At 56.1% G+C, this 12369-nt stretch overlaps 1 protein-coding gene across 1 annotated transcript in view; it reads right to left on the reverse strand.

Moving 5' to 3' along the window:
• SCARA5 (scavenger receptor class A, member 5) overlaps nt 1-12369 on the reverse strand; it is a gene marked incomplete at its 3' end in the record, with an annotated part of 24651 nt that overhangs the window by 2057 nt on the left and 10225 nt on the right. Inside the window, exons 3-4 of the mRNA XM_010148120.1 lie at nt 7011-7685; nt 1105-1185 (exon numbers count right to left, since the gene is read on the reverse strand). Coding sequence (XP_010146422.1) covers nt 1105-1185; nt 7011-7685 — 756 coding nt within the window. The remainder of the gene's footprint in view (nt 1-1104; nt 1186-7010; nt 7686-12369) is intronic.

Genomic DNA, 12369 nt, shown 5'->3' on the forward strand with positions numbered 1-12369 from the left:
GGATGTGCGCCGAGGGCTGGAGCCCCTCTGCCATGGGGACAGGCTGGGAGAGTTGGGGGTTCAGCCTGGAGAAGGGAAAGCTCCGGGGAGACCTCAGAGCCCCTTCCAGTGCCTGGGGGGCTACAAGAAAGCTGGGGGGCGACTTTTCCCAAGGGCAGGGAGTGACAGGACAAGGGGTAACAAGTTTAAGTAGGAAGAGGGAGATGGAGATGAAACATCAGGAAGGAATTCTTCCCGCAGAGGGTGGGGAGGCACTGGGACAGGTTTCCCAGAGAAGCTGTGGATGCCCCATCCCTGGGAGTGTCCAAGGCCAGGCTGGATGAGGCTTGGAGCAACCTGGTCTAGTGGAAGGTGTCCATTCCCCAGGCAGGAAGGATCTTGTTGCCTCAGTCGGAGAGGAACTCTTGGGAGTAGAAAGTCCTCACTGAAGGGAATCCTCCATCACCCCTGTGCCATCTCCAGCTCTTGGATATAAAGCCGGTATTTCTAGGTTTGGCTTGAAATTAGAAACAATCTCAAGCCGAGTGGTGGGGGGTGTCTTCTGTTGGTTTTAAAACTGAATTTCCCTCAAAAACAACAGTTGGAATTAAGAAGGGGAAAAAAGCTGGCATTCTTCACATTGAAAAAGGTGTCATGAAAAGCCTCAGAGCCGCAGCCAGTGGCTGAGTCCCCTCTGCCAGGCTGGAGGGACCCCACCGCCGGGTCCCTGTGTGCTGCTAGTGGGGTGCAGGCAGTGGGGCCAGCCCTGGTGCCTTGTAAGGGCTTGGTTTTAGTGAGCAGGGGGTGGTGGCCAACCCCTGCACAAACCTGGGCCGGGTGGCTGTGTCAAAGGAGCCTGGGGGCATCAACCTGCAGGCAACGGACCCATGCAGCCCTCTCCATCCTGTGGCCAGCTGGGAGATGAGAGGGACTTTCTGGCTCTGGAGACTGGGTCTGGCAGGAGATGGGGCAGCAGGTCAATCCTGTTGTTCTTTGGGACTTGTGCATAGCACAGGAGGTCCCAAGGGACAGGTTGGGAAGTCACCAGGAGGTGTTCTGTTGACTCTGTGGTCTTTGGGTGAAGGCTTGCAGGGTCATGGGCACCCTGGATGTGTTGTTCCTTACCTTGCAGCCCAGGCAGGCCAGGAAGACCAGGTTCGCCCTCCATACCTTCATGGCCTTGGTCTCCTTTGGGTCCTGGTGGCCCTGAAACACAACAGATATTGAGCTGCAGCCATCACACCCCAGCTTTGCAACCATGCAGCAGCTGCACGAGTGCAGGTACCTGCCCACCCTTCCCCAGCCATAATCGTTTATCGAGTGTCCAGGGACCCATAATAAACACAGATCCCTGCAGATGGGAGAAAAGTGACAGCCAGGGAGCTTGGCAGCAGCCCTCTTCCATGATATATGGATTTTAAAGGCCAAACACGGATCCATTGACCTGGGTTTTGTGCCAGAATTCCTCCACCTTGCAGCTCCTGTGGTTCCACCGTGAGCATGACTCTATGGGAAATGCTCTGGAATTGCCTTTTGACCCAAAGTTGTGACATCTCCAATGAAATAACGTTAAGGAAAAAGAAAATTTGAGGAGAGGATTTGCATCACTGATCTCATCGGGAACCGGCCATCGGTGACTGCATTTCGGTGTAAACTCTCGTGAGCGAGCGGAAAGTCCAACCCAGTGACAGAGTTATGTTCCTCAGCCTGCAAAGGGCCAAGTCCGCAAAGCTGAAAACAATTATGAGCTAAATCAATTGGAAGAAAGAATTTAAACAGAAAAAAAAATTTAAAAAGCCTCATGGGATGGTAGAAAATAGGGCAGAGAGAGGCCTGGAGGGGTCATTCGGTCTTTGTCCTCCCAAGCCAGGGTGATAATTGGAAACTGTTAAACACTGTTATTCCTAGAAACCCCAAAAGCCATAATCTCGCAGTTGTGCAGAAAGCAAACAACCAGCCAGGGCTACAGGCGACGTGGTAACGCAAAAGGATCAGGAGAGGAAAGGGGAGGGGATGTTCAGCAGTCCTAATGAATGAGTAATTAGGATCTGCAAATATTATGCAGAAATTAGAGGGTTTCCAAGCAGATGAACCACAGCGAGGTCAGGAAACGTCCTGAGCTGGAGGAGGTCAGTGGCTGGGAGAGGACTATAGGGAAATATTCCATTATCTTGCCCTGGGTTTCCTCTTCCCTAGGTGACGCACATCTCCGGGCGCTGAGAGGGTGAGGGGATGGATCCTGGTCCCTGGGACATGTCTCAGTTGGCAAAACAGAAGGATGGAAAGAACAATGGACACCCGGGAGAGCTGAGTACAACAAGGAGGCATTTTTGGGTGGGAAGAAGAGGAACCATGTGGAGGAGGGATGCTGCCTGGCCCTGGGTAGGAGAGGCAGGATTATCTATGATGGAGAAAGTACAACAATGAAGAGCTGCTCCAGAGCCGGACATGGGGCAGAGTTGGGTGAGGTGTGCGCTGTATGAAGGAGTTGGGTGCCTGATGAGAGAATTTTCATTCCCATAGCATTGAAGAAGGGCGTTACACCACAGCCATTAAATCATGGAATCACAGGATGGTTTGAGTGGGAAAGGCCCTCAAAGCCCACCCAGTGCCCCCCCCTGCCATGGGCAGGGACACCTTCCATAGACCAGGTTGCTCCAAGCCTCATCCAGCCTGGCCTTGGACACTCCCAGGGATGGGGCATCCACAGCTTCTCTGGGCAACCTGTCCCAGGGCCTCCCCACCCTCAGCGTAAGTCTACATGCTCTCAAATCCACTTACGTGCCTCCTGGAGTCTGAAAAACTGAAGAGATGGGCAACTAACTAAATAAATATTTATGCACCCGATTGCATAAATAGATGGTGCTAAGTGCAGCCATTGATTTTCAGTGCCCCAGAAGAGCAAGAGGGAGCTCAAGTCAGGCCAGTTTGTTAAAATGGAATAATGTGGATATGTTTATGCTGCCCCATATCACCCAACTCCTTCTGAAATAAAGAACTAATTGAGAATATATGTAGAACTAACAGATGGCTCATCCCTGAAAGTGTCCAAGGCCAGGCTGGATGAGGCTTGGAGCAACCTGGTCTAGTGGAAGGTGTCCCTGTCCATGGCAGGGGGTGGCACTGGGTGAGCTTTAAGGTCCTTTCCAACCTAAACCATTCCATGATAATGCAGAAATAAAAAATAAAATAAGTCAATAACATCAGTTTCAGAAAGCAGAGCCTGCCAGAGATCCATGCCTTCCTTAAGGTGACAGTGAGTTTCCTGGGTAGCAGTGGGAGTGCCAAGCCAAAGGAGTTTTTCTACTGGAGTATCTCCTGCCCGAAGGTCCCAGGAGTCCCAGGATGAGCAGTAAAACCCCTGCGTGACCCCACCATGCTCTTGAGCTTCGGTCAAGTTCTTCCTTCCCCTGCTTGCACTCCAGCGCAGCAAAGGTTGGGCTGCTGAAAACCACTTGCTTAAACAAAACAGATGCTTTCCCACCGCAAATGAAACTAAAAGCAACCCTAGAAACATCTGTGGTGGGAGCCATGGAGGAAAGGTCTCCCATTCCGTCACCCTCCCTTTGCCCCAGGCCCCCTTGCTGAGGGGAAGGAGTCCCAGGCCAATGACACTGGAGCAAAACCATCCCTGGCACGAAATGTCTTGCTTCCCCCATGCAGGCTCCTGCATGGATCGGCTGAGGTCCCCTATGCGGGGGCAGCTCCGACAGCTTCCATCTGCTCTGGTTTTATGGGCACACCGGGAAATTATCCACTCTATAGCCCCACCTCAGTTCTGTTAACCCTGGAAAGGACATGGGAGCTGCCTGCTTGGGGAAACTTTTGGTGCAATGGGGGCTGCAGCTGCCCTTGCTCCTTAAAATCAGCTGCTATGGGGTGGCACCTCAATCCTCTGCCACCATCTCATCATCTCATCATCTCATCTCATCTCATCTCATCTCATCTCATCTCATCTCATCTCATCTCATCTCAGTCTCCTCCAGCATCTCAGAAAACCATCCTGTGGACATCAGGGAGGCTAAGGGCACGGACAGGCTAAGAAGGGAACTAAGTTTCTTAGGGGGTGACCATGGGCAACAGACAATCTCATCTGCTCCGTAAGAGCTGGAGGCTGGAAGAATGCAGCCAGGGAAGAGACATGTCCCTTATTCCCTTTCCCTAATGCCTGGGGTTAGAAATGGGGCTTGGGGATGGGCAGATCGTTTGGTTGATCCTATTTGGTGGCCTTTAGGTTTTGGCATTTGCCTTTCAGAACCAGTCCCACAGTGATCCCTGTGGTCCATCCACCACCAGAACATCTCCTTTTGGCTACATTCAGGCAGCTCCGTGAGCAGAGATGGTCCCGTCCCCAGGGTGGGATGGAACACAGGGCGCAGCTAGGGTGGAGGATGGGGAGGGGCAGTTGGGAGAGGCTGAACAGTGCTGCAGGCACCATCCCAAGCTGGTCTCTGTGCCAAGCTGGTCCCCACCCCACAGCATTTGAGGTTTGCACTCAGGAAAGGGAACCCCAGCCCAGATGTACCCCTGCTTCACCCTCCTGCCGGGGCTGGGCTGCTCGCTGCATCAGCGGAGGAGAAAAACCCTCCAGAACCATCGGGATGAGGACTTCCATGACGTGCACAGATCTGATGGCCAGATGGGGCCGTTGCAATCACCCCACCAGACCTGCTGCGAGCCAGCACATCCCACCCAGCGAGTTGTGCAAGCGGCTCCGGGCGGGCGGGAGATGATCCTGGGCATCCTCCCTCCCGATGACGCTGTTATTTAAGACCCAGAGCCCCTTTGCAACGCGAGGCCAAGCCCTCTCCAAGACACGTGAGCTGCTTGGCATGGTCGGCTGCTGGAGACGAGCCTGGGGACCAAGCTGCCATCAGCAGCAAACAGCCCCAAAAAGCCAAGAGCCCAGGGTAGCTAAGGTCTTGAGGGAAGGGAAATGCACCCCCAAGCAGGCAGCCCTGCATCTCCCAGGGCTGGCTCTGCCGGTGCAAATCCAGCTGGGAGCACGGTGGATTTATCCAAGGACATTTGGAGCCGGGGTAAAGGCAGCTGGGCACAAGGCTCCTAAAATTATCCAGCCCCACAGCCCGTCGCTGCTGACAGCAAGTAGGGAGGGAGGAGGGATGGGGAGAGAGGGAGGTGGGGGCTGCCAGGAATGTGTCAGAGCAGCGGCTGATAAATCAGGTGCTGGCCGTTGGGAGGGGATTTGTTTTGCTTTCTGCTCATGTTAATTGGAGTAACATGGCACATGGGTGTCAGGCTCCATGACGCTCCCCTTCCACGGTGGCTTCATCCAAGAGAGGGTGACATCCACCCCATGGCAGTGGGGCAAAGAGATGGCACTGGGAGTGGGTGGGCAGCTACGAAAACCTCAAAGCTGTGGGTTCAACGTGGTCCCAGTAACCCCAAACCAGGCAGTGGGGGCCAACGTCCCCCAGGGACCAGGGAAATGACCTCAGTGAGCTGCTGGTACCCAAGGGTGATGGTACCCAAGCCTGGATGGGGAGAGGTAGCTGCCACGGTTCAAAGCACGTCTGTCCCCTCCCAGCACCTCAGACAGCCTTGGCGTCAGCCCCTTCCTTCCCCCTCTGGTATTTCAGCTGGAAGCACCAGCAGTAAAGCTCTGTTTGGAGTTGGGGGGGTTGTGGCAGAGGAACAGACCATTGCATCTCCCAGGTGTTGGTGGGCAACTGCCCCCAAGAACTTGCACTGGGTTCTTCTGTGTTTCTCCATGGTTCTTCCTCTCCCATGGCAAGTTCACGACTGAACCAGCCGTGGAATTCAGCAGCTCTGGATGTGCCCCATGTGGATTTGCCCAGTGCCTCTTGGAGCCACTTTGGGTTTCTGCCTCCACAAAGTCCTGCAGCAAGGAGCTCCAGCCAGGCGAGAAGCAGGCATGGGGGGAAAGGGCTGCCCTGAGCCTCTCCTGGGTTTGCTGCCCACTGTTCCCTCTTGGTCCTGTGCCATAAATCACGAGGATGCTCACAACTTTGCTGGCTCCCACCACACCCCCGCTCAGCTGCCCACGTTCCTGAAGAGCCCAGCCTTTCCCTGCCCCATCCTTGCTGTGTCCATCACAGCAGACACAGGTTTCTCCAGAGCAGGCATCTCCACCTGAGCTGGTTCCCTTGGAGCTGGGCTGTCCTAGGAGATCCCACAGCAGCAAGACAGGAAGATATGAAGGAGCCTTATAGCACCTTCCAGTGCCTGCGGGGCTACAAGAAAGCTGGGGGGGGCTTTTCCCAAGGGCAGGGAGTGGCAGGACAAGGGGTAACGGGTTTAAACAGAAAGAGGGAGATTGAGATGGGACATCAGGAAGGAATTCTTCCCGCAGAGGGCGTGGAGAGGCACTGGGACAGGTTGCCCAGAGAAGCTGTGGATGCCCCATCCCTGGAAGTGTCCAAGGCCAGGCTGGATGAGGCTTGGAGCAACCTGGTCTAGTGGAAAGTGTCCCTGCCCATGGCAGGGTGTGGCACTGGGTGGTCTTTAAGGTCTCTTCCCACCCAAAGTGGTCTGAGATTCCATAATTCTATGATTTGGGAGGGGCTGAGGGTACTAAAGGAGGAGAAGATGGGAGGAGGAAATGGAGCAAAGGGGATGTACGGTGAGGTGAGTGATGCAGCTGACAACTGAGGGTACTGGTGGGCAGCTCTCTGCTTGGCCGCTGCACTATGAAGTGGGACAGAAGCCCACCCTCGCTGCCACACTCGCTCTGGCTCACTTTCATGGTCAGGAGGGACCTGGCAGAGCATTCCCTGGCATCACTGAGGAAACCTTGGGACCTTTCTTCCTAACACAGATGGGGGAGCATTTGGAGGGTCCCAACTACGCCGAGTACAAGGTGATGGAGACACTTGAACACTACACAGCAGCCCCTAATGGATTTGACACACCCTGAGACATCCCCACAGGACACCCCCATGCCACAGGGACCATTTCCACCACCACCCAAAGCACCGAGGACCACCCCTCTCCTCACAACAGCTTCACGAACCAACAAGGGAGCTGCTTACAAGGCGTGCTTGGCTTACCCCGTATCACAGAGATATTCTTCAGCGCGACAGAGTGCTCCCAGTCCTTGAGCCGCAGGTCCTCCGTCACGTTGTTGAGGATGGCCAGCTCGTGCTTCAGCTGCTCCTCCATGGCTATGTGGATGAGGCGCATCTGCCGGGCATCTTCCGTGGCGTTGCTGATCAGCACCTGCAGGTCCTGGATGCGGGTATGGTGGATGCTCACGTCGTAGGAGAAGGTCCTGTTCATGGTGTCCACGGCCCCGCTCACGGTTGTCACCTGGTCACTCAGGCTCTCCACCCTGCTGCCCAGGTGGCTCAGGAGGTGGTCATGGTGCTGCAGCAGCAGCCGGCTGCTGTTGCCTTCCACGGAGAGCTTGTACATCTCCTGCTGGGCTGCATCGCTTTGCTGGCTCAAGCTGTCCCAGAGGTTGGACACTGCCTTGTCGGTTTGGCTGGCCTGGGTCTGCAAGCTCCAGAGCAGCCCTTCCAGCTTCTGCAGGGACCCCGTCATAAGGAACAAGGAGTCTGAGTGGTTCTGCAGGAGGTCCTGGAGCCTCCAGATGTGATCCAGCACGTCCCCCTTCAGAGGTAGGTGCAGCATCTTCAGCTGCATGTCCCGAAAGCTCTCGTTGAGGCGGTTGACATTCCCCATCAGCGCTTTCAGGTCCTCAGGGGAAGTCTGTGGTCTGGAGACTGCAAGGGATGGAGAGGAGTGGGAGCATCAGAAACCACCCCATGGAGATGGGGACCCTCCTGAGAGGTGTAATCCCGTCTCCTCCCAGGGAGACCTTGGACATTGCCCCATGCCACCACTCCCTGATGCTTGGAGGTGAAAGTCCTACATCAAACCCCAAAAGGCTCAGCCCACCAGCCCCATGGCTTTCTCCACAGTTGGAGAAGGAGGGTGGTTGCTGAAGTGCTGGAGAAGGTGACATCTCACTCGGGGAGGACAGCGGAGGCTCCCAGCAGCTCTGGACTTTGCCAGATGGGTCACCGTGCTGCAAAGCTCTGCCTCGTGCCTTCACCCGGCTCATGTTTGCCTTGGGTCGGACAACTGGCTGCTAACAGCATCCGCTTCCCTTTCCCAAAACCAGACCTTAAAAACTGCTTCTTCCCCCGCAGAGGTTTTAGTTTTAATTTTAACAGTCAGGTTTCCCTCCTGGCCGCTGATCCTGGGCCTGAGCTCAGCCCTTTGCTCTGTAATGAAGACCATCAGGCTGGCTCGGCAGGTCTCCGCGGCTCTGGGTGCGGTTTGCTATCAGCCTCCAAGTACTGCATCCCGCATCCCGGGGCTGCCAGGGCTCTTCCCAAGGGAGAAAACCCACCCTGGGTCAGGAACATCTGCATCCTGGGGCTGCCAGGGCTCTTCCCAAGTGAGAAAACCCACCCTGGGTCAGGAACATCTGCATCCTGGGGCTGCCAGGGCTCTTCCCAAGTGAGGAAACCCACCCTGGGTCAGGAGCATCCCTCACCTCCTGCCTCTGCATCCCTGGTGGGAGAGAGCTCCTGGCCATCCAGGCACCCCCCCAACCCCTTCCTGGCCTCTCACCAGCTCCCAGAGCACAGAGATGGGGTCTGGGGAGGGAACCTGGAAATCTGGGAGGGAACCTCTTGCTCTCAGCAGCTCCTATCACAGCTCCAGCAACACCCCTGCCCAGCAAGCCCAGTAGCACCCAGTAAAGCCTGATCCCAGACCCCAGCACCCCATTGCATGCCCCCAAAACCACTGATCCAGGCAGGGAATAACATCATCTCCCTCCGCCTTGCATCAACGTTGGGTCTCCAATACAGCCTGGGGTGGGGGACTCGAAGCCAAACCCACATGAATAATGAGATTTTTCTTCTTCTTTTTTTTTTTTTTAAGAAAAATAAATAATCCCCATTGTTCTTTGGGCTGCGGTGGGGCTTTGGCTGGCGCGGGACTGGCCTGGCAGCTCACCCCCTCGTTTCCACAGAGGAGAAACCCAGCAAAGCCATTTGGTTTGAATTAAAATCATAGGAGTTAAGGAGAGGGCGAAAGCAAGACATGCACATGCAAAGGGCTCCAGCCCCCCCCACCCCCGGGCTTTGCACAGCAAAGGGCTCCAGCCCCCCCGCCCCCAGGCTTGGGGCCACCCGCAGCGGCAGTGCTGGGGGACCAGGGGACCGGTCATGCCCAGGGAGGGGACTCTGGGAGCACCATGGGGCGAGCAGCTGCCCCCCAGCTCTGCAATGGGTTGGTGGGTGCCATAATGGAGGAGCTGAGCATCTTCCAGGCACCAAAGGCATCTTTCCTCCATTAATTAGCTCTTGTTAATTAATCCACTGCTGGACTGTCCCGGCTTCCCCTGGGGAGCTGCAATGTGCCAGCTCAGAGCATCCCTCATGGGACACAGTGACATTATTTGGTCCCCTCTGCACATCCCTGCTTGTCACCTGCATCTCTGGGGAGGGGGCTTCTCAGTGTCACCAGTTATCACCCATCCCTGCTGTGCCAGGACGTTTCGAGGGAGCCTTTGCCCATGGGGGGGTTCACAACAGGCAAAGTAACCACGTGATATGCCCAAGGCCTCCCCGAGGGGGGACAACTGGCATGGAAAGGCCTTGGGAAAAATCGCCACGGGGCTGGCGAAAGGGGTGCGCAAAGCTGCTCCGCCACGTCTTTCTGGAACCAGACTGTGGAGACAACCACTGCTTTCTTGCAAGGAAACCAAGGGGAAAAGCACCCCTGTGGGGCTGGCACAAGGAGAAAGAACCCAAATCCCAGGTCCTGCAGTGGCTGAGGGTTGGGAAGCACAGGTGAGCTCCCCACTTTGCACCTGCAGTCAGTTGCAAAGCCTCTGGAGTTCCCCAAATTCCCATAAAGCCCTTCCAACAACCAGCTGGGATCCCCACAGCTCTCTTCTGCCCAGCCTTGGCACTGCAGCCACCAACCCCAGAGCGACAGAGGATGCTCCCGAGCATCCCACAGCCAAAAACCACGCCAGGAAGCTTCCAAGCAGCAACACCTCCAGCCTTGGGCTGCTCTGCGCGTGCACGGATGCGCGTGCCAGCAGCTCTCCTGCCTCCCAAATCTTCTACCTCCCACTCTTCACTTGTTGGGTTGGTAGGATGGACTAATCCTGCTGCAAGGCAGAGGCACGGGCATTGCCCCGCTCAGCAGGCAAAGCTGCAGGTGGGGGCTGCAGGCTCAGAGGAGCAGAACGCGGGCCCATAACACTCCTGGGTTTCTGTTCTTTGCATGAAATGAAGAGCTGGAGCGTGTTAGAGTTGCTGGGAGCCCGGAGCATACACACAAACGCATGCACACATCTCACGTGTATGCACACACACTCGCACACGCGTGCAGGCATGTGCGCCGCACAGATACTTGTGCACAGGCACACAAGCATGCATGCACACAGCACACGCATGCATGAGCACAGCACACGCCTGCACACACGCATGCACGCACGTAGTGCATACACACGTGCACCCAGCACAGACACGCTCCCTGCTGTGGAGCCCCAAAATAGTGCCTGGCAGTGCTGGGGGTGAGCTAATGGTCCCCGAAGGGCTCCTGCTCACTGCTATTGTGTTTTTGGGACACGCCGTCTTCCTGGCTGCCATCCCCATCCATATTTCAGGGAGAAAAGCTTTGCAAGAACCCCAGGATCCTACCCCAAAGCCCCTTTCCAGGCCTTTCTGAGCAGAGCACCACCAGCCCGGTGCAAGGTCACGCCTGGCACGTGTGCTCATGGTTGTGCACATGGGTGTGAAAGGTGCAAACGGTTGGAAAAGTACAGGGAGAGAAATGCCTTGAGGTTGCTAAATATGCATCTATTTGCATATCTGCACACGGCGCGATGCAAATGTGCACGCATGTACTCCTTGCACACCTGCATTGCAACCCGTGCACACGCACTCCATGCCACGCACACTCACACACACGTTTTTGCATGGACAGGGACCCTCAGGCAGCTCTTCCCAGCTTGTTCCAGGGAAGTGTTCCATTCCTGCAGGCTACCGGCTCTGGCAGAGGTAACCCAGCCTTGCCACTTGGCTGGGGTTAATGAAGAACCCAACCTCCGCCCTCGCCCTCCTGCTAATTATCCTCACAGGACTTGTCCTGGGGGAGCCTTTCAGGGGTGCCCAAGGATCACACGCAGAGCTGTGCGTGCACACCACCGCTCCGTGCTCCGTCGCTGCCGCCGGGCCCTGCTCCATGCACCACGAGCACGTACAGGCACCCTCGCCTGCACCCAAAATCTCTCTTCCCGCTTTTAGGCTCACGTATAGCCAAGGGGATGCTGCGAACTAGATCCATACGTGCTGAATATGGATCTTTTCACCCTCCTTGGGAATTGCAATCCCCATCCCACTCCTGCGGCGTTACACAGCTGCAGAAACCAAGAGGCTGCACGCAAAATCTTGCGGGATGCCTCAGTGTTGTCTCCAAGCTGGAAGCTCTGATGATTATTTAGACCCAGCTATGAGCCCCGTGGTGTTGCCGCTGGCTTCCCCGGGTTTTATTTCCCTGGGGGAAGTCGGGCAGATGCTGAGCTTGAGGATCAACACTCCACTGGATGCACAACGACAGCGGGTCTGGGCATCCCAAACTTCCAGCCCAAACCCATGTGGCACCGGCCCTGCACAAGAGCATCTCTGGGAGGAGACCTCTTCCAGCGTTTTGGAAAGGGTGGAAAAGCAAGGAAATAGCTGCAGGAGAAGAATCTGGGGCAGGGTGGGGAGCGGGGGATGGTGGGGAGCAGCCAGCACAAGTTTCTTGGGGCTTATCAGCCCAGGCACAGGGTTGTGGGGCTTTTTGGAAGCTCAGGGTTGCCCCGTGTCCCAGGGAGATGCTGGCTGCAGGCTCAGACCAGGTTTGGAGCAGGAAGCAGGAGGAGTTTGCACTGAAGCTGATCAGGGAGTGCTCGTGTGAAGGCTGAGCGTGGGGTTTCAGCCTGACCATGCCTTCATCTCCGCTGGAATCCTCAGATTGTAAGATTTGGGGCTACAGCTCTTGAAACGGAGGGTTCTTGTTTCCTTGGGTGCTTCTGCCAGGCAACAAGGGGCACGAAGCACGGAAACGTGGCCAGCTTACAATGCAAAGATCATAGAATCACAGAATGGTTTGGGTTGGAAAGGACCTCAAAGATCATCCAGTTCCACCCCCCCTGCCATGGGCAGGGACACCTTCCACTAGACCAGGTTGCTCCAAGCCTCATCCAGCCTGGCCTTGGACACTCCCAGGGATGGGGCAAGATGAGCATGGAGATGCAGGTCAGGTGCACAAACGAAATCACTTGGCTCATTAGCCATGCCCTAACGAGCCCTGCGTGGCCTCCTGCGGCAGCTGCAGAGCAGCTCTGGGCTGGGGGCCCGGCTGTGGGGCCGGGCGGGGATTTGGGTTCAAACA

Source organism: Eurypyga helias, unplaced genomic scaffold (assembly GCF_000690775.1).
Source record: "Eurypyga helias isolate BGI_N326 unplaced genomic scaffold, ASM69077v1 scaffold7573, whole genome shotgun sequence".
Taxonomy (NCBI): domain Eukaryota; kingdom Metazoa; phylum Chordata; class Aves; order Eurypygiformes; family Eurypygidae; genus Eurypyga; species Eurypyga helias.